We start from the raw sequence: 23968 nt of genomic DNA on the forward strand, positions 1-23968 counted from the left end.
AATAAAGCAAAAAGCTTATTCTCTGGAGAGCCAAGACGCCACGTCGGGCAAGACTGACACACACAAATACAATGTCCACATAACTACAAAACAGAAAAGAGACATAAATGGCTAAATAAATAACACTAAATTCGTTTTTGCAAGGTCCCTATCATGAGAGACTATTTGCTAACAATTTCTTCAAAGCTTGCTTAAAATTTATCTCTGCTTAGTCAGTTTCAAAGACACTGGAAGTTTATTCTATTTAATTGCAGCCATATATCCAGAGGTGTTTTTGGCCATTGAACTTTTTAATCTATAAAGAATACAATTTGATGAGCTTTTTAAAATGTGATATGTTAAAGAAAGTCATTTTAAAAGAATTTATAGATTAAATAAACAGATTAAAGTGGATTTAAGGAATTGTTTTTGTTTTCTTGCTGAGACTTAAATGAGTAGTTTGATTACTCTCAGATCTATATGCTAAAAACTTACTAAATTTGATAATATCACCTCACTCTTGAAATGACCCAGTGATGATGAAAAACAATGCTTTTCTTTAACACTTCAGACAAAATCTGGTCTGTCACGTGAGCAAAAGAAACATTTGATTTTGACATTTTCTGGTGAAGTTAGCAAAACTTTAGTGTTCTTTATTACAAACAGAAAGATAGGCATATAAGATGAAATACTTTACAAAATATGTATTTAGTAAAAATGTAACTGATGAAACGAGAGGCGGGCAATAACAGTACAAGCGACAGACGATCAGGGTGAAAAACGCAACAAAGCAAAGCATTTTCATGACACGAGACAATGACAGAGACACATCATGAGAGACAGAGAATAAAGGAGTGAATCTAGATGATGATGAGGAAGTGAATAATCTGTTGATTAGCCCAAATTCACCTTCAATTCAGCATTTTTTCATAAGACATGAGAAACCCTTGCTCTTCATTGTAGGCAATAAGGATATCGCCTTGAAGTCCTAATCTTTGATTGTGCGTGTTTTTTGGAGAACAGAAGCTGAGTTTAAATCAAACAGACAGTAAAACGGCCACAGGAAGCAGCCAATACAGAGGTGCCTCCAGATGCACCATCAAAGGAATACTTTATCACCCAAATGATGGTTTGCATATTAATTACTCACGCTGTTACATTGAGTGCAAGATTTTTTTTTTTTTTAACTTGCATGCCTCTAGTGAAAATAAAATGCAAAAACTGAGTCATAGGTGATATTACAAATTTTCAACACAACTTGTGCAATATATTAGTCTTATTTTTCCAGTTGTATGCTTAATACTTCTCAAACAGACAGCCTGTTCTGACAAAGTGAAACTTATCTATCAACAAAATCAGTAATTTAACTTCTCTGAACACCAGAGCTGCTGGTCTACCTCTGCCTTAATCACTAAATTGTTTGTGTTATTGTGTGACTTTGGTGTTTCAGATTCACCAAAGTCAAAAAATAACACAGACCACCAATTAAGACAATACAGCTCTCCATTTTCAGATTCTTTGTTCACCAGATGCATGCGAGAAAAAGGATTTTTTGCATGAATTCAACATAATACTGAGTGAGCACAGGGCATCCTGGAATATGTGTATGTATGTATTAAGAGCTGACTTACCCGGAAAGGACACCAAGCACCAGGTTGAGCATGAAGAAGGAGCCGATGATGATGAGGGGGATGAAGTAGAGCCAGTTCCAGGTGTTTCCTGCTACATCATTGGTCTGGACACACAAAGAAAAGAAGGAAAGAAAGGACGTCAGGAGATTGATTTAAAAGCAAGCCATCACACAAATTACACCTAGCACTTAAATATATGATTGATTTTTCTTCGGATGCTTAATTTAAGTTAGAAAGACTTTTTATTTTTAAGAAATGGCCAATGAAAATGGACTAATAAAAATTAAATGGAATTTTGTTTTGAATGATCCAGCTTGAGCTGAAGTAGTTTAAATTAGTTTCATCCCACTTCCGAAACACAGCTGTGAATAACAATGCACGTTTTACAAACTCATCGGACTGAACAAAAACTTCTGCCAACTTGTCTCATTAGAAAACTATTGACAACTTTTCAATTTGCCACCCAAAAAAGCAATTTAAATAGCCCTCCATCATCTCGGTGAGCTTCCCACCAACAAGAAGCTCAGGCTGCTATCAGGCCCAAACACGAGTTACAGCTCAGAAACATCCACTTTCAATAAATTGTCCACAGAAAAATAGGTGTGACGATTCAGTCTTTCAATACGAGCCGTCATGGCTGGAGGTTGGTTAAATGGCTTACACGCACACACGCCTATTCACACACTCACGTGCAGATATTTAAATTCAGACTGGAAAACTTTTTTACGTTCTTAATTCATTCAGAAATCTCTGCCTCACTCCAGCTTCTCCTCTAACAGCTGGCTGTGGACCAGATTTTGCCACGATCCCCCTGAGCCAATCATATCATTGCTGTCAAATTTAAAAACTGCTCTCCTCTCTGCTGCTTGTAGTTATTATTTCAGGCCCATCTTATTCCGAAAATGTCAAAATACCATTACGTTGTCAGTGATTTGGACGTAAGATACCGACATCAAAAGTCACCTTTTGTGGTGGTATGATACACCACCAAGGGGCAACTTGTGAGGCAATATGATTCGCGGACGGGCGGCATCAGTGAGTACCTGTCACAGCCCTATAATACGCTGCTTGATGGCGTCCATTATGAGAGGACATCCCTTGTAAATGATTGACCCAAAGTCTTCAATCAGATTGCTTTCAATCAGATTGAGAAAAAGTGTGCATGTAAACATAGCCATAAAGCCTGGTTCACAGTCAGTGTTCTGACTCTGTGCAGGCAAGATCTTCCAAATCAGACTGGAAAAACTGTTTCATTTTGGACCTGTCTTTGAGCATTGTCATGTTAAAGGTAAAGGTTGATTGCTTTTGTCAAAAATATCTTTGTATTCTGTGGAGAAAAGATCTCTCCTCACTGAAACTATAAGTATTTGCACAGGGGTGTCCACATACATTTGATCATCTAATCTAAATTAAAGTATAGGAGGAAGTTTGGATTTCCTCACTGTCTTTTCTAGCAGATATTTTGACTCGTCACAGCAGGAAAAGCACATGTATAACTAGTAACATTAATGATGCTTCTGTTCTATTCAGCTGACCGTGTGCACAAGAGCAGGACACTGAAACTGAAGCAGCTAAATGAAAGCCAAAAACGTTCCTGGTAAGTGTATGGATCAGCAGCCTCCATGTCTGAGAGCGCTCCCACACAGCGGCCTGTTAGCGGGGGACAGACCTGCCGACTGATGGGCTGTCTTAAGCACAGTGACATTTTGCAGACGCCAGTGGCGAAGCGCTGCCACACGCTGGCTGTAATTGTGATGGGAGGTTCTGGGCGGCTGAATCAGCAGGCTGGAGATCTATATTATGCGCTCGCGTATGTGAGATGAACATACACACACGTATACAGTAGCACACCCTCTGTCTCGGCTGTCAGAGGAGCAGCAGCCCACACACCAGGATAAATGGCTGGCTGAAGCTTGTCGCTTGCCATCAATTATTTTTCCGCATGTCCAACATCTCTACAGGTCTTTCTCTGTGTCCTCTTCTTCACATTTTGTGGAATTCTTTTTGTATGAACAGAACATGAATATCTCCTCATCTTCTGGCTCCTTCCTTAAGTCTTCATTTTCTTCTAGTAATCTGTGTAAATTAGGTATTTTTTGGTATCTGTGCTCAGATTGAGGTAACATCAGCTCTGTTTTCTGTCCTCGGCAGCAGATATTTTACTTGTCTTGCCTCTGGGGAGCTCTGGATGCCTGGTGTGGAGGAGAAAATGAAGCTGCATCAACTTTCAGTCCCAGAGTCAGCTGGTGAGGAGGGAAGACGTTTCTCTCCTGTTGAAGTGGCCTTAATTCTTTAGCTGACTGCTCAGGCTGAGTTCATTTAAGCTTGTGCAAATGTTTTACAATTTCTAAAACACAGTAAAGTCTCTGAAAGTTGCTTGTTTTCTCAGATTTAAGGGGTTGTACAAGCTAAATGCAATGGAGCACACAATCTGATTTTGCTCTACTCGTGAGGACATTTAGGACTGTTTTTGGTTTTTTTTTTCCAAAAGAAAATTACCTTAACTATGAAAAATGTAAAAATTAAAACTTTGAGTTGAAAATGGATGTTAAAAATTGATTTGCAGCATTATCATTTAATTATTTTTTATTAAGTTTTGTTTTATTTATTTATTTATTTATTTATTTTACTTTTTGTTCATTTTAGCTCCTTTTATTTTGTGGTTTTATTGCTTTTGTTGTTTGTTAGTTTTTCTTTCTATTAATTTTTTTTTTGTTGTTTTTTTTAATCTTAACTCTACCCTTGTTTTTCTCGCTTATATTCGGGAGGTCTGTCTGTTTTCTCTTGTTATTTTTCCTTCTGAATACCCCGTTTTTGCTTTTGCTTTTCCTGTCAAAGCACTTCATAAACTCTGTTTTTAAAGGTGCTATATAATTAAAGTTATTATTATCATTACTACAACATACAGCGTAATCAACAGCTTTTTGCATTTTATCCACATTTTTTCTTTCCATTTTTTTATTTTATACATAAAAATGTTTTTTCTTTTTTCTGAACTCTGTTTTTTGCAAAGAGGACTTTGCTTACTGTAACTTCTGCACAGTTTCACATTAAAACAGTGCAAAAATACAATTTTGACTGAGAACATAAATGACGAGTGTCACTGTGAAATGCTGTGAATAGAACAAGGATCAGACTGGGATCAGACTGGGATCAGACCATAATGACATCAGCACAATAACCCAACAGAAAAGGGGAACTGGGGAACAAAGTGTCAGGCATGACAACTTTATCATTTCATCCACAGAGGCCTCAGTGTAAAGACCAGCATGTCAGATTTTGTTTGACATCTATGATGTGAACCAGGAAACGACCACTGCTGTTGACATTCCTGAGAAAAGAAAGAGAAGAGAAGAGAAGAGAAGAGAAGAGAAGAGAAGACCTATGTCGTGGCTTCTGGGCATCATAGAAGGACATCCATCACTTCAATTTATCATATGTCACTTCTGGAGGAAGGTGTGATCCAGTTTTCTATATTACAAACAGCCTCCAGCACCTTCAGGCCAACACATCTGTGTTTCCATTTACATTTAATACATGTATTTAGGCTGAAATGTGTGTGTTTCTTGCAAGGCCTCTGAATTTTCCTTCAAACCTGCAGATTTTTTAATGCATTTCAATCAATCTGCTACTTTATAATCTATGAAAAAAACTCATTTTGGCTCTTTCGTCAACTGATATTAATGCGTAATATACAAACATTCCACCAACTAGAATTAAACATAAAAACATAGATACATAGCACAGCAACTCTATACAGTCAGCACAGTTTTAGTCAGTTTCTGTCAGTACCTAATCAAATGTCTCCCCTACTGTTCCTGAGTTATGACGCTGAATATTATGATGTCACCCTAAAGCTGACCTTTCATCTTTAGGGTATAAAATGTCATCACACACGTATTAGACATTTGTGTGATATTTTGTCATGATTAGTAGGCTACATTAGTTCTTGAGTTATGGCCAAAAACATGTTTTATGGGGTCACACTTGATCTTTGATCACCAAGCTCTAATCAGATCATTCTTGAGTCCAAGTGGACGTTTGTGCCAAATTTGAGGAAATTGCCTCAAGATCTTAAGATATTGCATTCAAAAAATGAGACACATGCAAGGTCACAGTGACCTTTGACCACCAAAGTCTAATTAGTTAATTGTTGAGTCAAAGGGGATGTTTTAGCCAAATTTGAAGACATTTTTCCAAAGTGTTCTTTAGATATCCCATGCACAAGAATGAGAGGGATGCACGATCATGGTGACCTTGACCTTTGACCACCAAAACCTAATCAGTTCATCTTTAAGTCCAAGTGGACATTTGAGTCACATTTAAAGAAATTCTCTCAAGGCAATCTTGAGATATTGCGCTCATGACAGATGGATGGATGGCCAAAAACAAAATGCCTCTGGCCATGGCCATTTCCAGCACCAGGCCATGAAAAGCTAGTCTCCTACGTGGTTGAGGTCAAAATCAAGAACGAACAGGCAGATTAAATGCACCTACAGTTTATCATTTTTACTGTCACATTTTCTGATATCGCTTTTGCATATTACAACACATTCAAAGATGGAAAAGTCAGCTTTCATATTGTATTTCACATATTTCTGTATGTAAAGATCATCAAATCCTACAATGTTTCAAGTGACTATCTCCACCCCACCTTTAAGTGCACTGGGTTCGGAGTCTTGCAATGAGATTAAAGCACACTGTGTGCACAGCAAGAGAGCAAATACAGGGCATATGGCAATCAAGGCCACTGGCTACACTAATTTAGTTCATTACAAAACTGCTGATGCACACTATGTTGCCTTTAGCAAAACTTCTAATGACCACATATGTTGTTTAAGTGAAAGGCCATGACAGAAGAAAACAAATACTAGAGTAAAATCTAGCTATGAGTATAAGGTCTATTTATTCAGAAATTCAAAATTATTATTAATGCAACATGAAAGCTAATTCAAATGGCATTTGAAACTTGTTTGAAAGCCCACATACCAACTATTTCAGTACAAAAAAATCACAAATGGGACTGAAAACTGAACTCCATGCAGGATGGGGGAAAACGATGACACCTCAAAAAGCTGCCTGTTATCACAAAAAAAAAATCTTAAATCCACTGAGCTTGATGTTTTTATATAAGTTTACTTGATATCGTTATTCCACCTCTGTTATTCCCATGAGTCATCGCTGGCTGACTGCTCTGAATGATCAGTGAGGAAAAAGCAAACACTGCCACATAATTTGGAGTCATGCATCATGCAGTTGTGGTGTGACAGTGCACTCCCACTCTCAGCTTACAGTGCTGCCGCACACACACACGCACACACACATTTTCTCTGATGCCAAGGGAAGCCTGCTGAGATGAAGACAGCCACTCTGAATCAATTCTGCAGCTCCTTACAGTCCTGAAACTCTCACAAGCAGCGCTGACTGTGCTCAACAGCTCTGGTGGCAGAGAGTGCAAAAGGTCCTCAGAGAGCTGCTTGAAGAAGAGGAATATATCAAAACAGTTTGAATTGAATTTGAGGCTTTTATCATCTCTCCCAGAGTCGACTATTCTTCTCCTTTGAAGGTGAATTAATTTGCCGCAGGCTAATTTTAGTGATACTTAATCAGCCAGTTTGACTTCACTTACATGTGGACACAAAGTGCTCAGTGAGTCCCAAAGGCTGAAGTCTGTTTTCCAGGCCCTTGCATTAAAGCTGAAGTTGGTAACTTTAATAAAAGTATGCTTTTGTCATGTTAGTTGCGTCATCCTGACAGCTGTACATGACACAGATAATCCTTGAAAAAAAAGAAATCATATTCCTCTGCCTCTGCTTCTAATGGCATTTGCAAGAATCCATCAAAACTGATCAAAAAACAACCAATCAGAGAAGAGGATCTAACGCAGCTGTCAGCTGTGTCAACGGTCAAACTAGGCAGTGCTGATCAAATCAAGAATCTGTTACTACACTGTTTATTTTATATCTCAAATGTTTCCAGAAACATATTTTGGTGTACTTCAAAAAAAGGAGGAACTCAAGAAATCTATAACCAAGAAACATTAAAAATACACCATCATATATACCAACAATGCACGTGTATTATTAATGTTTTTAGCCCTACGAATTAAAGGGCTCTTATGCTTTTCAAACCATCCAGTGCCTGGATCTGGATCTGTTAAACCACTTTTTTTTTTTTGTATATCCTTTCATCAGTACCAGTGGTCTGAGGGACACCAGAAGCGCTCTTACTGCCTCTCTTTTTCATATATTTTAGTGTACTGTTTAGCTGTAAAGTCAGAAGGTTTTCTCCTGCCAATGGGCAGTGCTGAGTTTTGGCTCAACTATTTTCAACATGTTGGCTGGGTCACAAACTTTCAACTACACTTGCAACTGCATTGCCTAGTTCTCCACTCACTTGTAACCAAAAGGCCCCCTAATGGAAAAAAAAAGAATTACAAAAAAAATATTCAAAATATTCAAAAATCATCACTGCTATGGCATTGTGAGTCCATTTAAAAGTATGAAAATAAGTCCATATAAGTAAGAAATACTGTGCTACGGGCAAACACAGACAGAATCACTTGCATGTTTCATGCTCACTTTGATATTAATAATTCAGTAAGCTTGAGTCCATCCAGTGAGGTTCAAGGATTCACACACCGCCACAACTGAATGTTCACTGTGTGTCTAACTGTCTCTCTGAGCTGCTCTATTTTTACAAGATTTTGACAAGCACAAGACGTCACCTTGACAAGGTCAGGGTGCACCTGCCTCTGTGATTCTCATGGCTCTAATGAAGTGAGACGAAAAGGTGCCTGTGACCCCCAAGCATCTCACACACATATTAAACCACACAAACTCAGATCTCAACAGAGAGAAGCCACAGTGCAAGATTTTAATCAATATTACACAATACTGTTAAAGTTTATGATCTCATGCGATTACAATAAAAAGGACGGGTACATTTCTTCAGTGTAAACTCTGAACATGACACAGCAGAGGTAATTAGGGCCGCGTCTAATTTGACGGCAGCCGTCGGGTCTTCGGGACAGACAGAGGAAATGTAATAAAATCACAGGGCATGAAACTAAGATTGCCACATTATCAACGCTGAGTAACCACCCACACATCCTGCTGCTGCTACAACGGTGTCACTTCCCCGCTGACTGTCTCAGAGCTAAAACAGCATTCACAGTGTGAATCAGTGCAAGCCTTTGCTGTCTACTGTAGATCACTGTCATCGCATTTCTGCTATAAGAGAGTGTAGAGTGGAGACAGATGGGCATGGTGGGATAAAATGGCAACTGAGTTTTGTAAAAGCCGTGAAAGTCTTGCTTTTGAGGTTGATGAAAGTCTCGTAAGATAAATTGTACATAATTAGGCCTAAATATTTGGGTTTTTTTTTTAATGAAATAGAAGTTAGAGTCTGTTATGAAAATCAATACAAAAATACTGCAGCTTTGAGAATTATACCCATACACAATGTTAAAAGAAAAATTAAGGGTTGTCACAAAAATTCAGAAATGATGCTTAGGTCTAATAAATATTTAATTTAATGATGGTGACTGAGTTTTGTAAAAGTCTTGCTTTTGAGGTTGATTATCAGGGCCGATATTTGGGAGACCACTAACCTTTTCCAGTTTCCTACCAACACAGTCATGATCTCTTCTTAACTTAAACCAAGTAGCTTTTTGCAATCCAATCCCCAACATTCCCACTATCCTTGACCAAAGCAGGACATAAAGGAACTTCAATGAGAGGATGACGTCAGAATTAAAAAAGTCAGATCTGATCTAGCTGCAGCCGGCTGGTGACAGCATTGCAACAATATCTAAAATGGGATCTCAAGGTGAAAACGAAGGTGAACATGTTCTGTGCTGCACAGAGATAAATGATACGGCATGTTCTGTTCAGGCCCAGCAGAAATTTCAGATCATTTATCGTGTGCAACTGTTGAGAAACAAAAATCACACCGGGAAAGACAAAGTGCGATCGTGCCTTCAGGAATCTGTCACGTTCACATTGAGATCCAGTTTTCACCTTGAATGCTGACTGTTACTATCACAACAGGAGAAATTTGGTGGTTGTAGAGGAGTGAGGAGGGAAAAATCTAGCACATGACATAATAATTTGGAAGGACAACGCTCGTTATTTTTCTCTGCGTCGGTAGTTTGAACATCTGGATGCAGATTCCAGCATAATCTTGCCTCGACCGTTCTGGAGTTGCATATCTGTAACATCCACCGAGGGGTTTAGCTGCCAAAGACGACACTGATGGGAGGATGTTTTGCTTGAGTCAAAAGCTCCGCAGCGGCCGGCAACATTGTGATCATTAGCATAAGCTGAAATCTCTCTTCATTTGCACTCCTTTCCCTCTTCCCCTGCTCTCCTCACGATTAAAACATCAAGAAGGAGCGTCGACTCAGTTTGGTGACATTTTCTCCTTCCCAGGCTCCCTCACTGGGTGTGAAGGCTTGGATTGCATCATGTAGCAGGAATTACTAATTGCTTACACGACCACAGCAGGTAATGTGTTGTTTTTCTGAGGAGGAAAGTCTCTCGACAACACAGAACTTTTTACGATCAAACAGATGCCAAGTGCCTCACCATGAGTTCCCTGTACCTTGTATGTTACTCATTTATTCTCATGAAAGTTGAGGATCCAGCACAGAATAGTTCACTTGTAGTTTGTTTCTACATTGTGCAGGCCGCAACACATTCGCAAGAGAACAAACCAAAAACAACACTAAATACATGCAGGAGGCAGAGCTGGTGTGGACATGTCATTACAGGTTTTAGTGACATCATTAATTATGAAACAGGAAACAAAGTTAATGCATTAATAATTTAGTTACAGGCCAAAAACTGCATTTTGTTGCTTCTTCCATTAGTGAGCCTCTCAAAGAGTCTCATTAGCTTCAAATATGAATTGCACCCTTTTTCAAAACAACCAGGACTATCCAAAAATAAATATTTATTGGATTTGTATAGTATTTACAGCCCCTGCAGGATGATGTGCTGTTGCAATTGCAACAATAAAAAGGGAACGCCACCTAAATTAAAAAATAAAATATATTATTATTTCCATGGCCGACGGAAGTTAAATCAAAATTTGTGAAGATGAGCTACTCTCTCTCAAAGCCAGAAACCAGAGAAGTACGTCTCAAACTTGTGATGTCAGAGACCATTGAAATAAAATGTAGGAGTTTTTTAATGTGTGAAATCCCTGTTTAATGCAAGTTTGACCCATCGCCACGAATTCTGTGTGACGAGGTTTGTCCAATCACCTCAGCTTCTCAGCAGTTTGTGCTCCTCCGTCTAGCAACACACCTGTCACTGCATGATGGTTCCCACATATATTTATACACACCCAATACTACAAAAGTGACACCTAAAGGACAGGTAGTATACTACATGTACTTAAATCAAGAATGGCTCCTACATAAATAATCAATTAAACTTGTGAAAACTGAAAAATTAAAATTGATTTAAAAAAAAGGATTTACTCCGTATCTTTTCCTTGGATTTTACTAAAATCAAACCATGTCACTTATCTTTCTGACTTTATCGGGGTCAAGCAGTGTGTTGCCTGATGATGTTGCATTGCATTGCAGCAACAGTTGAGTCAGGTTCAGCAGAGCCCTGTGCGTCAGGACTTTCGCTGAACCAATGCAGTGGTATTATTGAAATGAACAAAGTGTGCTCTCAGTCTGATCATGCCCTAAGTTTCTTCTGCCTTTACACTGACTTTGCATCATGCACATAAAAGTGTCTCTTCAAGGCTCCGAGCAGTTTTTCATATATTAATATTTTATGGTTTAAAAATTAAAAGTGTCTTTCTGTCTGATTGGCTGTCAAACTGGACCTCCTGGTTTGTGTTTCATGGTCCAAAATGCTCATACCATCTGAGGCATATTGCCAGTCTGAATGTGTCCTCATTGTCACCGCTCCCTGCAGCTGAAGAATAACATGGCAAACCGCGGTGCTTCGTTCCACTACATAAGCTGCTGGGAGACCACAGGACCCTGGGACGTGGACTCGTGGAGGAGGGGAGAGGACGACAGAGAGGAAGCAATAAGGGAAGAAGTAGAAGAGGGAGCAGGATGGTAATGATGGGGAGAGGTACTCTGCATTTTCTTTTGCTCCATTAGAAAGGAAAGTCTAAGCAATCCCCCTCTGGGCAGAGGTAGCATAGTCATCAATCTCTCGGGGTTAACGCTGGGTTACAGGACAGTATATTCCACAGAATAGAGTCCCGGATGCTATTCTGGCTTCATGATGTTATAGACGGCACCCTCCCCCTCCCTGCGTCTGTACCAAGAGTGCATCTACATTTGTAGACTCAAGATGTTAATGCATACATGGCATACAAGCACGCTCCACTGCATTCATACAAAAATAACTATGGCTCTCTTCTGCTATATAATGTTGTCCCGGTTTCTCCTTTTATTTTCTTTGTTTGATACATTCTTTGGGGAAAACTTCATGCCCCCCTGCTAAGACGGCGAGTTACAGGTCAATCAAGATGAGTCAAAGAAATGTATCATGACTCCATAAAGACTACAATAAACTAGAATGAACTGACTCGTGGTTGTTTGCCGCCACAAACCATTCAATTACAGTTTATATCCATGTCTGTCCAGACTCATCTGTAGCCGTGACAGTTGACAGTGCTTCCAATATGGATGTTGCAGCAAAGAAGCAAAGTCTGAAACTTGGATGCTTCACATACATCCACACTTCTAAGGGAGAGTTTTTGCAGAATGTTATGCCATAATTAGTTAATTCTTAATTCATGGGCAAAAACATCTTTTATGAGGAAACATTGACTTCTGACGACCAAATTCTAATAAGTTCATTGTTCAGTCCAGTTGGATATCTGCGCCAAATTCAAGAAAATTCCCTAAAGGTCTCCTTGAGATATCTCGATCACAAGAATTATGGGTTTAAGGTGACAGTGACCTTTGACCAGTAAGGGCCTGTGAAATCATGCTTGAGTCCAAGTGGACGTTTGTGACAAATATGAAGCAATGACGTCCGTGCAGACAGACGGACAAGCAGAACCCAAAATGACTTTGGCCAAGGAGCAGCAACAGGCAGGGAGGCATAAAAACAACAACCATGACTTATTGTGACCTCTGCAATGAAAACTGTTGCTTAACAACCATCACTGTTGGAATGGGCATGTTGCACCAACAAACAACAAACAAAAGGTGCACAGCGGGATATGACATTGGAAAAAAAAGTTCAAAGAAAACATTGAATATGAACAGCAGAGCAAATCACAAATCAACAGTGTTCAGCCGGTAACCCTGAAGTGTCCTGAGTTAGATAGCACCCAATTTTGGAACCCATCGACTATCTGTCTTACGACAATAAGGCTCTGGGTGCAACTGTCAATATTATCTGGGACAAGACTTCTTCCACCAGTCATTTTGGCAAATCTCTTTAATAAGACACGTTCTAATATAAAGCTAAATTGTTATCAAGCAATATCTGATGGGTTCTGGCCTGCATTTCCAATGTGTTCTGCCTCTTTTTCTCTGCAGTCAGACTGTTTACCCGCCACTCAAACATTACTGGTCAATGTTATAGGGACCACAAACCAAAAACAGAATGCTTACCAGACCATAACCTTGTACCAATGCATGCAGGTTCACGTCAAATGTCTTGTGTCAGGGGTTGTTATGTTAGTGTTGTGCCCAAATACTGATAATGACAGAAAGGAAGGAAGCAAAGTTTGTTGGAACAACATCTTTCTTTGAAGGTGGTTACCTAGTGAAATTCACAAAACATACTGACAAAAAAGTAACTACAAAAACGTTGAGAAGTGTGAACAAGAAGGAAAAGGTAGATACTATCAGTTTCATTGGCAAATTTCTTCAATCATGGTGAAAAATGTTAACTGCTGGAAGCAAAAACTAGTCTCCATCACAAATGTTGGACAGTATGTCTAACCATGTGTCTAACCCATAGTTAGATGTGTCTTACCAGTAAGGAGCATACATCTTAGCAACAGCTACTCTGGAAAATTCTGTTATTCTTGTGCTATGATCCGTTTTCAAGACTGTGCACATGCAGTTAGACCAGTGGTTAAACTGTCACCCCCATTTTTTTTGTGATGTCCTGTTAAAGCATACTAATGCACACCTGTCATTTAGTCACAAACCAGTGGTTTTCCATGACTATGCGCTTGCAAGGGATAACTGGCACCTGTTACACACACAAGCCTGATGTTCCACAGGCACAGTGAGCGAGTGTCAAAGGCTTTAACAAACAGATGTTTAGCAAGGTGTTAAACTTTGATGAAGCTCTTCAAGGATTGTGACGACACTCATCAATGAGCTCAAGACCGTCTGCATGTAGTGAAGTAAAATCTTAAGAACACCAATCAACACAATAAGGCCTAAAATGTGCCTTGATTGCCTAAACTAGACGTGCAAATGTTGGCTTCAAGGCCATGAGAAATCTCTCCCACCTTAGAAAAACACTCCGCCGTGCAGCACAGAGAGGAATACCTGGTCGGATAGGTGGGCAGAAATAAAATGCAGTACGCCACACAAAAACGCTGCAGTGCAAATAACGGGCAGATCAAAAGGAATGACTTTGAGCAGAAGGAAAAGAAAAAGACCCAAATACAAAGAAAGAGTACCAACGGAGAGAAAAGGCATTCTCGGATCACAGCAGCGTGGGTCTGCATCGCTTAGGATAATGAGCCAGAAAAAGCTACGGGAGATTTTTGGAGGGAGACAAAGATGAAGAGCAAGAAGAAGGAGGAGGAGGAAGAGTGGCTCTGTAAGTGGCTCACAATGTAGTGCCAGTTAGCTGCTTTCTCCTGGGAAAGAAAAAGATGAAGTGGGGTGAAAAGGGAAGAAGACAGGGAAAGGAAAGTAGAGTTTTAAGGATGAAAATATGGGGATAAATGGAGGAAGAAAGACTCAACTACAGAGAGGGAGACAAAAGAAGGAAGAAAGTTATTCAATATTATCAAAAAGCTAGGTATAAATGTCCAGAAAACTACTAAACTATATAATTATAGAAAATTATAGTTATAGAAAATTGTATATTATATATATATATATATATATATATATATATATGTTTTTTTTATTTCCCTTTTTTTTCTTATTTTCAGTTGCTCATATCAATAGTTTGTGCTTCACTCATGCTTTACTTGTGCTGTATGCATAAACATAACCCAAAGCATATTTGTACGCATCAAGTATATCTCAATACTGTCCTTGAACGCATCTTGAGCAAACACAGATGGAGAACTGAAGCTGCTGCTCTGCTAACATGCTGCTCACGCTACACCTCCTGAGTAGGTGGTGTGAGGTACAATTTGTGCTTAGTGTGATGAATATTACACAGCAACCTGTTTTTTGTGTTAAATGACAAATAAATGAATCTAACTGATGTTAAAAGAAAGTTCCAGCCTTATAAGTCCAGGAAAGCCCAGGCAAAATGTCAAAAGAATGTATTACTGAGTCACTTTTTGGGCATTTACTTCTCCTTTCACATATGCCTTGCAGGCTTAAATGTATGTTGACACTATCCAGGAGAGCTTTGTGTGCATTGTTTTTATGATGGGACTCAAGTAAAACCACAAGAAAACTAACGTCCAAAGTTAAAGAAGAAGGATCATTTACACAATGACAATGACTGACAATGTCTAAGTGAAGAAATGATGAAATTTGGAAACTTCTGTCAGTATGGGCTACAGTAGAAGTACTTAGAAAAATTCGAGGAATGACAAGAGATTTGGTTTTGACCAAATACAAGCCAGCTATGTGACTGTGGTATAATCCGCGTCATGTCCTGCATGTTCTACCCATCCTTTGCCTTATTGCCACATTGTGCAACTTTTACTTGATGGTTGAGTCTAATTCGCAGGTTGTAAAATACTGCATTTGGCTGATGGGCGATCCGAAGCACCAACCCAAAACTAGTTGTACTTGACAACTTGGGAATGAGACTCAACAATCAGCTAAAAGTTGCATAATTTTGCTTTAACTAAGATGGGTATTTTATAAGTAATAAAGACAATCTCCTGTTCTCTGCTACATTTATGTAAGAGCGACTCCAGAGTTCATATGACAAGGGCTCAAGTCTGATTTTTGGTTGTTTTTATAAAATGTTATTTTCAATTTTAAAGGTCGGCTAATTTGAAGTAATGTATTGCATGGAGTGTTTGAGTTGAGTTGAACTCTTCCGTTCTCTTCTTTTCTCCTTTTCCTTATTGAAACCATCTCAAGGTGTCCCTGCACCAGCGGCAGCCTTTCACATCTTTCATCACTCTTTCACTCCCCGAACACTGGAAATCTACTTTTTGTCTTAAGATGAAAACCATTTTAGTAAAAAGAATAAAACAGATGAAGCTCTGAGTCAGACAGCCATTGTGGGATTTGCCCAGACACTTTTTAGTTCTGCTTGGCTGGGTGTCGCTTATCCTTTAGGGATTTTTGTTTTTCTTTTTGTGTCCCGGGATTGTGTGTTTTTAAAAGGCACTATCATGCTTTTGGCCGCTTTGAAAAACGAGAGAGGTGCTGGCATTTAGATAATAAAATTGTTTGGGTTTGTGACGGAGATAAAAAGTACTTAAAACTTGTACAGCTGGAAGGAATCGTCCCAGTGACCCAGTTGTCTGAGACACAAGCCACAGGGCCGTAATAACTCTGTATTATATGGTACAGTAGAGAATGATAAAAAAAAAATTAAAGACAGCAACTAAATGTCATGTGCAATCTGCAGCTGGACACAAAGCAGAGTTGAGAGTATAATATAATGCAAAGTATAATAGAAATGTGATGAAGGGAAAACTACATATGGCCTCATGCTATTCATGCAAATTTGGGTTTTTGCAGTAAATTTTTTTGCCCCAAACAGTCAATGTACCTACTGTAGAGACAACAGCTTCACCAGTCGTATTGTCTGTGCTTTAATCAAGGGTTACATAAGCCTTGGGATAAGATTAGAAAAAAATACCAAATCTAAAAACAATTTTAACTAGTATGAAGGCCAGTTGTTTGCCTCAACATGCGTCTTTGCATTGATTTTATATTCAATCAAGCAGCGTCACTTCAATGAAGCCCGCCTTCATGCTATAATCAATGTTTTAAGACAGGCTTAACTTCAATATAAGAGGTAATTTTTATTCATACTTTACATAGTAGGACCCAATCTGTAATTTACAACAAGTCTATTTGACATGTCCTGTCCTCTGGAGCACCTCGAGGCTTGTATGCACAACTGTATGCTCCCCATTGGCTACTTCCTATTTGAAGTCAATGTAAATTTCCATTTTTATGCAGATGACACCCAGATTTATATTTCTATCCTCGTAACTCTTTTCTCCATGCATTTTCTTACCATGCTACAATGCTGTTGAATACTGTAGCTTGTCTACCTTGCAATATTATTTTTACATCATATCAACCTGTCCAATTTTCTGTAAGCAATCTGTCAGTATATAAGCAAAACATTTTTATTTATTTTTTTGCTGTTTAACCCTGTATTTGTTTTTTTAGATATTTCATATTGGTATGTACTCCCTCTACGCAATCTTTTTTTCTTTTTTGTGGAGTGCACTGAGACACTGCCATGCCATTGTGTTAGTTCAGAATACAAAATGCATACAGTACATGGAGACTGTGGACAGGTACAGTGTGTCCTCTGTGGCACTGCTACAACCTTTCCATCCATGCAGAACTCAAACTGGCACATTGACGCCCTGAAGTGGGCCTCTGGTTACCTGTTTACCATCTCCTAGCATGCTGGCTCACAAGCACACACACACAGGCAAGATATCAAAGATGGAATAGTATGAGGGTTGCAGGTTTATGAGTGGAGGGTGTCATGTTTAAATTTATGAAGCAGAATAAAAAATCCAAGAGGGTAAAATGAATGAACATCACCAACTGCCCTCAAGGTGCCTTTCAGCAAGAAACCAATCCTCTAAATGCTCCAGGGGAGCTGCTCAATGGTCACAGTTTTGTGGTTGGCAGCTCCCAGGTGTGAATGTGTGTTGTTATATGAATGTTAAGCACATGGGTGGTGGGAAAAAAAAGTGTGTAAGCTCAACAAAATCCTTCTCAGGATGAATTATTCATAGAGTTACGAGTTCATAACACCCCTCTCTGTTTCTAGAGGCTGCAATGTTCATTAAAGCCAAAAATGTTAAAGCAATAGATCACATAAACAACATTATTCTGTTAGTCTAACTTTCACCTTGAGTGGTAGGACTACCTGAGGGTGGCACAAGAGTAAGGGTCATTTAATCAACATGGTTAACCTCATAAAAGCATAAAAATCAACAAATTAATGATAATCTCGGTCCTGAGGATTAGAATACAGCTCCAATAATAAAAGTGTTCATACTTTGGGGAACATGAGAAAATCAACAACTTATCAATAACTGATTAAATTAAAATCCAGGCCAATTTTTTCAACACACACTGACATAGACCAAAGTGTTGGTCCAGGGGAAAGTCGACCTGGCGAAGGCACCACAATTGTAAAACATCATCTTCCGAGGACCACAAATGACCACATCAGTCTGGCCAGTAATTGTTATGATATTCTGGATCAAAGTGTTTAAAGACAAGACAACTAGCCAAACACAAAATAACAGGAAATTCGTAAAGTGCTGTTGCAAATAGCCACGCAAAAATGTTAATACTGAAAATACTGAAGAAGAACACAAGTAAAAACAGAATGAGAAAATTAAATATATACTACTACCAATTCCAAAGTATCTACTGCATATAGACTCACGTTGTAGAGGATCTCCACCCAGCCCTCCATGGTGATGCACTGGAACACTGTGAGCACTGCAAAAAGGATGTTGTCGAAGTTCGTGATGCCAAAGTTAGGTCCAGTCCAGTACTCCCTGCATAGGGTCCCATTGGGACACAACCTGGCTGGGGGCTCAGTACCACAAGGCCAGTCAGCTGCTCTCTCACCTGAGAAATAAAGATAGAAAGGAAATGAGTTTGGATATGAAAATTGTCAGGTGAACTCGTACATTTGGTGATTTTTACCCTGAGGTGTCTATGGCACCTCTCCTCAAGAGTTCATAATGAGCTGATTATTTGAATCAGCTGTGTTGGAGCACAGAGAGATCTAAAACATGCAGGACCAGTGGTACTCGAGGAGAATTTTGGGAAACGCTGGTCAATTGTATGGATGGATATATCCCAGAGAGACTGAATGTAGGCCCATGCTATCAACTTATTGTACAATATATGGACATAACTGTTATCATTTTGCTGACCTTTATTACATTAATGGCATAAAATGATCTCAAAATAACACTTATATTATTTATCGCAATTATTTCTGGGACAAATATATCAGTAGCTATTGTGGCAGGCCTAACTGAATAACTGAAAAGATTAGGTTTTATGTGGGTCAGAACTCTAGCTGGGACAGCAGAGCGGTCCAAATGCCCTTTTTTTCCATGCAATTTTTTTCCAGCTGCCTGAAGCCGCTCTGACGTGCCCCATGGTCTCTGAACAATTAGCCATAAGTCATGCTGGTAACACTTTAAAAGGAAAACACCCACAGACATTCCTCACAGGTACCCCACCCACCTCCACTGGATCGTCTCATTGAAGACCATTGACCTTCTAACCTTATCATGCAGAATGTGGCTGCGACCTCATTCTGTCAGCCATTACACAAAGCTTGTGACCACGGGTGAAGGTCGGTGCAAAGATGGACGTGGATTTAAAGCTTTGCTCTGTGGCTTGGCTCACTTCAGAGGCATGTTCCAGCTGAGGCACGCAGCCAGCAGCTAATATCACAGCCTCTCTTTGACACTCAGAGCTTCTCGGAGTTTCCTTATTGTCAGGTGCCCTTTTTCCCCTACAGTAAGGGGTTGTTTTCGTGGGTTCTCTTTTGATACCATTGTTCTCTATACACTTTTGTCCAAGGCTGCTGCCAGCGAGGACACAGCCTCTGTACCTGGGGTGCCCGCCTCATCAACTGAGCTACTGGGCGCCCCACGACATCCAGGGTCAATTTAGAATCAGAGAAAACAAGTTGTTTCATATCAGAGCAGCTCTGAGAATTGAGGACAGCATATTACAGAGCTGTAGAGGTATTTCTAATCTTTGGGTGTCCGGGTGGCCTAGAGTTTAGGCGCCAAGTCAGCCTTAACCTGCAACGTCCTCAGTTCACATCTGGGCAGGCACCTCTGAAACACATCGTTCCTGAGCTCTCTTCCCTTTGTCATTTCTCTGCTAACAGCTCTCAAATAAAGGCACAGAAAAACTTTGCACGGAGGGACGGAGCTGGCAGGCATGAGGAGTCATTGTGGATTTTCAAAAGGAGTGTTAATTTATTTATTGGGACTGGACCTGAGCACCAAATCATTTCTGGTTCTTTGTTTTTGATACTGTCATCTTGGCCCAATCAAAGTGTGATCTATGAGGTACTCACACAAGCGTAAAAGTGGAAACTACTGGTGCACACTCTGCACCACAGTTGCATCTACAGCTGCCAACACACTGTGGCTGAAAGGCCTGAGTCAGACTTTGAGAGCAGTGATGCTTACGGGTCTTTACATTTACACGTCAGAGTGACGAACCCAATCCCGATGTTACGCAGACAGTTAAGTAGCCTCATAACAGGTGCACCCTTATAGCAATGACTTAAATCATGACATATCTACATTTAAACTACGACAAAACATTAGTGCTTTAAGTCTGCCTTGTACATTAAGTACATTAAACCCACAAAATATTTCCTAACAGAAGTACAAGACGATACAATCAGCACGTTTATAAATGCCAAAAGCATCAAACAGGATTTATGTGCAACAATAAACTAACATTTAAGAGGTTTTCTGCTGGGAATTTTCTATTTTTCTGTTTTTTTATACTTAAGTCTCCTTTGTTTGCACATGGTCAAACTTAGCAAGATGTGTGTCATCTATGTGCTCAAGTTTTCAGGGATTATGAAGTAACAGTGGGATGAGGAAGCGGAGTGCACGGCGGGTGCAGAGAGTTTGTTTAAAGGATGTGTTGGCACACGTGTCAGCAGATGGGGATCAGAATAAAGAATAAATGTGCTGAGCATAACAGATGCCTTGCACACCAAGAGTTTCATGAGGGATAGTGCCACGATCACAAGCCGTGCCAAGTTTTAACGATGATTTGTAGAGCCAGATTGCACAGCCAACATCCCTCTGTTGTCGCTCCAGTAAAATGTGCCCCTTTTCTGCCGACTGACAGGTGCTGTGTCAGCCGGACTCAGTGTCCACGGACAATAGGGGAACATTTTTTTCAGTGTGTGCAGTTCACAATTTAATTTAAAAAACATTTTAAATAGGGTTTATTATTATTTCAGTCATTCTTTATAATACCAATGTATTAATTTGGTAATTACACACTGAGGTTTAATTATTGAATGTGTTTATTTTTATTCCTTCTTACTTACTTACTAAAACATGAAGAAGGAAATGAGCAACAAAAGAATAAATGACCCAAAGAATTAATTATTAGTAATTTAGTACAAAGTACAACAAAAGTGTTAAAACAACAATATGTAAATAAGTAAAACAAGTAAACAACAAAAACAACAAAAAGAAAAAGTAGTTGAAGAAAAAAAAAAGACCTAGCAAAAGTTCCTAAAAATTTAGAATTTCTAATAATAATTTATAATATTTATGTACCTTTTTTAAACTAATTTCTTGCAAATGTGTAAAACATTTGTTTCCGGAAGTTGCTCACTGCCTTTTTCCTCATGTTTTTAAAGAAAACACACCAATTTGCTGAGAGTTAAATAATGAGATCTTTTAAAAGAAAATATTGGTATTTTTGGGATGAAAATCACAGAACAAAATGTCAGAAAACATTAGAATCAAGGACATGTTCCATAGTGCGGGGGGCGTCTCAGTGTCATATGGATGATGGTAAACACACTGCCATCAGATTTCATGCACATGTGAACAGATTTATAGGAAGAGTCACGAGTATTAAAACAGAATTTCGGTGGGATGTTGGCGAGTTGACAGAAGTTTGAATACAAATTTGTCAATATAAACCTGCAGAAAGCATTTTGGATTGTTTATAATCTAATGTCACAAAGGAAATTATCCAATTTCAATCTAATTGTGTGCTTGTCTGAAGCTGAATGAAGCTGAATTAATGGCTCAAGATCAGACCCAAATGTAATCAGTTGATATTTTTTACAGTTTTCATTGGTGATCCAGAATGAAAATCTGCAGAATATAGCCAAACGGTTGTTTCTGGCTTCACAATGTAATAGACAATATTCACTCAAGATTTAGACTGACTCAAGACTCAATGTTTTTTTTTCACTACAGCCTTATTTGTGTTGACAAAATCATTTTTTTTCACCACACATTGTGACATTTCCAGTTGTGTTTTGTCACCCAAATTGCCTATTTAAATCCAAAAGTAATTTTCTAACCCTAATCAACAGTTTATTTGCCTAAACACAACTGCACATTAACAACAGCACTGGTATAATATAACACTGAAAACTGAAATGTAAAGAAATGTTTCAACATATCCGCTACATATAAAATACACAAATATAACATATCTGTGGTTTGCAGAATCATGCAATGCCAACATTCATTCTGAAGATTGAGTTGAGGGACACCAAATGAATGCACACTTGAAAAAACACAAACATGCAAACATACTCAGACATATGGTACACAAGATCTCTATACGACATTACCTACACACACACACACACACACACACATAACCACATACACACACAAAGAAAAAACACAGCAGCCTTCATGTAGAAAGTTGTTTCCGGTGCTCAGCTTCATCAAACCCTGCTGCGTCCCTGTGACTAAAATAACTCAATAACACGCATACTGTACATTAGCAGGCTGTCACAACGGCTCACACCACCATCAGCACCCCAAGCACACACACACACACACGAAAGACAGATACACATATTTTACAGCTAGCCCAGCCAATAACCCTCAAGTCACGCCTTCACACTCTATCTGACACCAGCAGTGGGGAAATAAAGCCTTTTCATAGTTTTTATCATGTCGTTACACAATTGGTAATTTCAACCGAGCAGACTAATTATGTTTTCTACAATTACTTAAATGCTGCTTATAATAATAACACATAATAATAATCAGACTGGGATTCATCAAAGAGGGGTTTGGTGCTGTGATAACTCACACGCAGCAGGCTTGCTTTTCTCCCTCCTATATATATTTTCACACACTGAACGTTAATGAATTTGGTCAGGGGTGTTCATGAACGGTTTACATTAAAGATAACAGTTTCACCAAGTATGATGTGTGTCAGATTTCGTCAAACCTAAAGACCTAAATCTTCTCCAGAACACCACGGTTTCTTTAGATTTGATTTTTGTACAAAAATTAAAGGAAAATTATAGCTGCCTGAAAGATAAAATATAATTTAAAAGTCTGAAACTCTGCAGCATGTCTTTGCAAATCTTTGTATCGATTTATGTTAATCACAGTTTATATTTAAGGCGATTAGAGGTGTTCAAATCCCACTCACTCTGCTGCGATACGCTCACGCACTCCTGATGCAGGAGAAAGATGGAACTAGTGAATTGCAACCTCATTAACACCATCTGAGGTAGCATTCGATCAGCAGGCAGAGTACATAAACATCCCTACTGAGATACAGCAGAAGCTATCAATCAAAACCTGACGACTGTGAAAATACCATTCATCAAAATCAAGATGTGAAAAATGGCTGTCAGAAATTCTGCTGTGCACTTGTTTGCTGCGTTGATATCGGTACAGTGCCTGGCAGCGCTGTGTATGCACAGCTACTCTGTACGTACGCAGCTGATGAATCATTTATGTACGACTGCATAAATATGCAATACACTATACAGTGTGTTTTCATTTGTAACAAATACGAGAACACAGCTGAAGGAAGTTTCTCCTGGCTTCAGCTCAGCCGATAATCAGTGTTGTCGTACAGAAACATGCCAAGCTGTTGCTCTCACCAGTTTCTATCTTGAAGCAGGTGGTGTGGAATTTGCCCATGTAAAACTCCACCCCGATGATGGCAAACATGACGATGGCAAAGAAAAGCAGCAAGCCGATCTGCAGCAGAGGAACCATGGCTTTCATTATGGACTTCAAGACCACCTGGAGACCTGACAGGCAAGGAAAGGCGGGGAGAAGGGAAGGAGGAGAGTCAGCAGGGCTTTTTCTATTTCTTGAAAATGAAAACCAGTGTCTGTGGATTATCTTGATTATTTGGGTCATGATTTCTGGAAAGAGACATTGCTGTTGAGATTTTTTGTGTGTGTGTGTAAGAAATCACCTAACTATGGAACCTAAGCCTTTACCTTTACTTTGCTGACGTGTGCATCAATAAAAGTTTG

The 23968-nt window shown here is 39.2% G+C and overlaps 1 protein-coding gene across 1 annotated transcript in view; it reads right to left on the minus strand.

Annotated features, from left to right (window-relative positions):
• Positions 1-23968, minus strand: part of cacna1bb (calcium channel, voltage-dependent, N type, alpha 1B subunit, b) — a 178134-nt gene that overhangs the window by 88507 nt on the left and 65659 nt on the right. The window contains exons 5-7 of the mRNA XM_042509241.1: positions 23585-23737; positions 18365-18552; positions 1611-1714 (exon numbers count right to left, since the gene is read on the minus strand). Coding sequence (XP_042365175.1) covers positions 1611-1714; positions 18365-18552; positions 23585-23737 — 445 coding nt within the window. The remainder of the gene's footprint in view (positions 1-1610; positions 1715-18364; positions 18553-23584; positions 23738-23968) is intronic.

Source organism: Plectropomus leopardus, chromosome 20 (assembly GCF_008729295.1).
Source record: "Plectropomus leopardus isolate mb chromosome 20, YSFRI_Pleo_2.0, whole genome shotgun sequence".
NCBI classification, from domain to species: Eukaryota; Metazoa; Chordata; class Actinopteri; order Perciformes; family Serranidae; genus Plectropomus; species Plectropomus leopardus.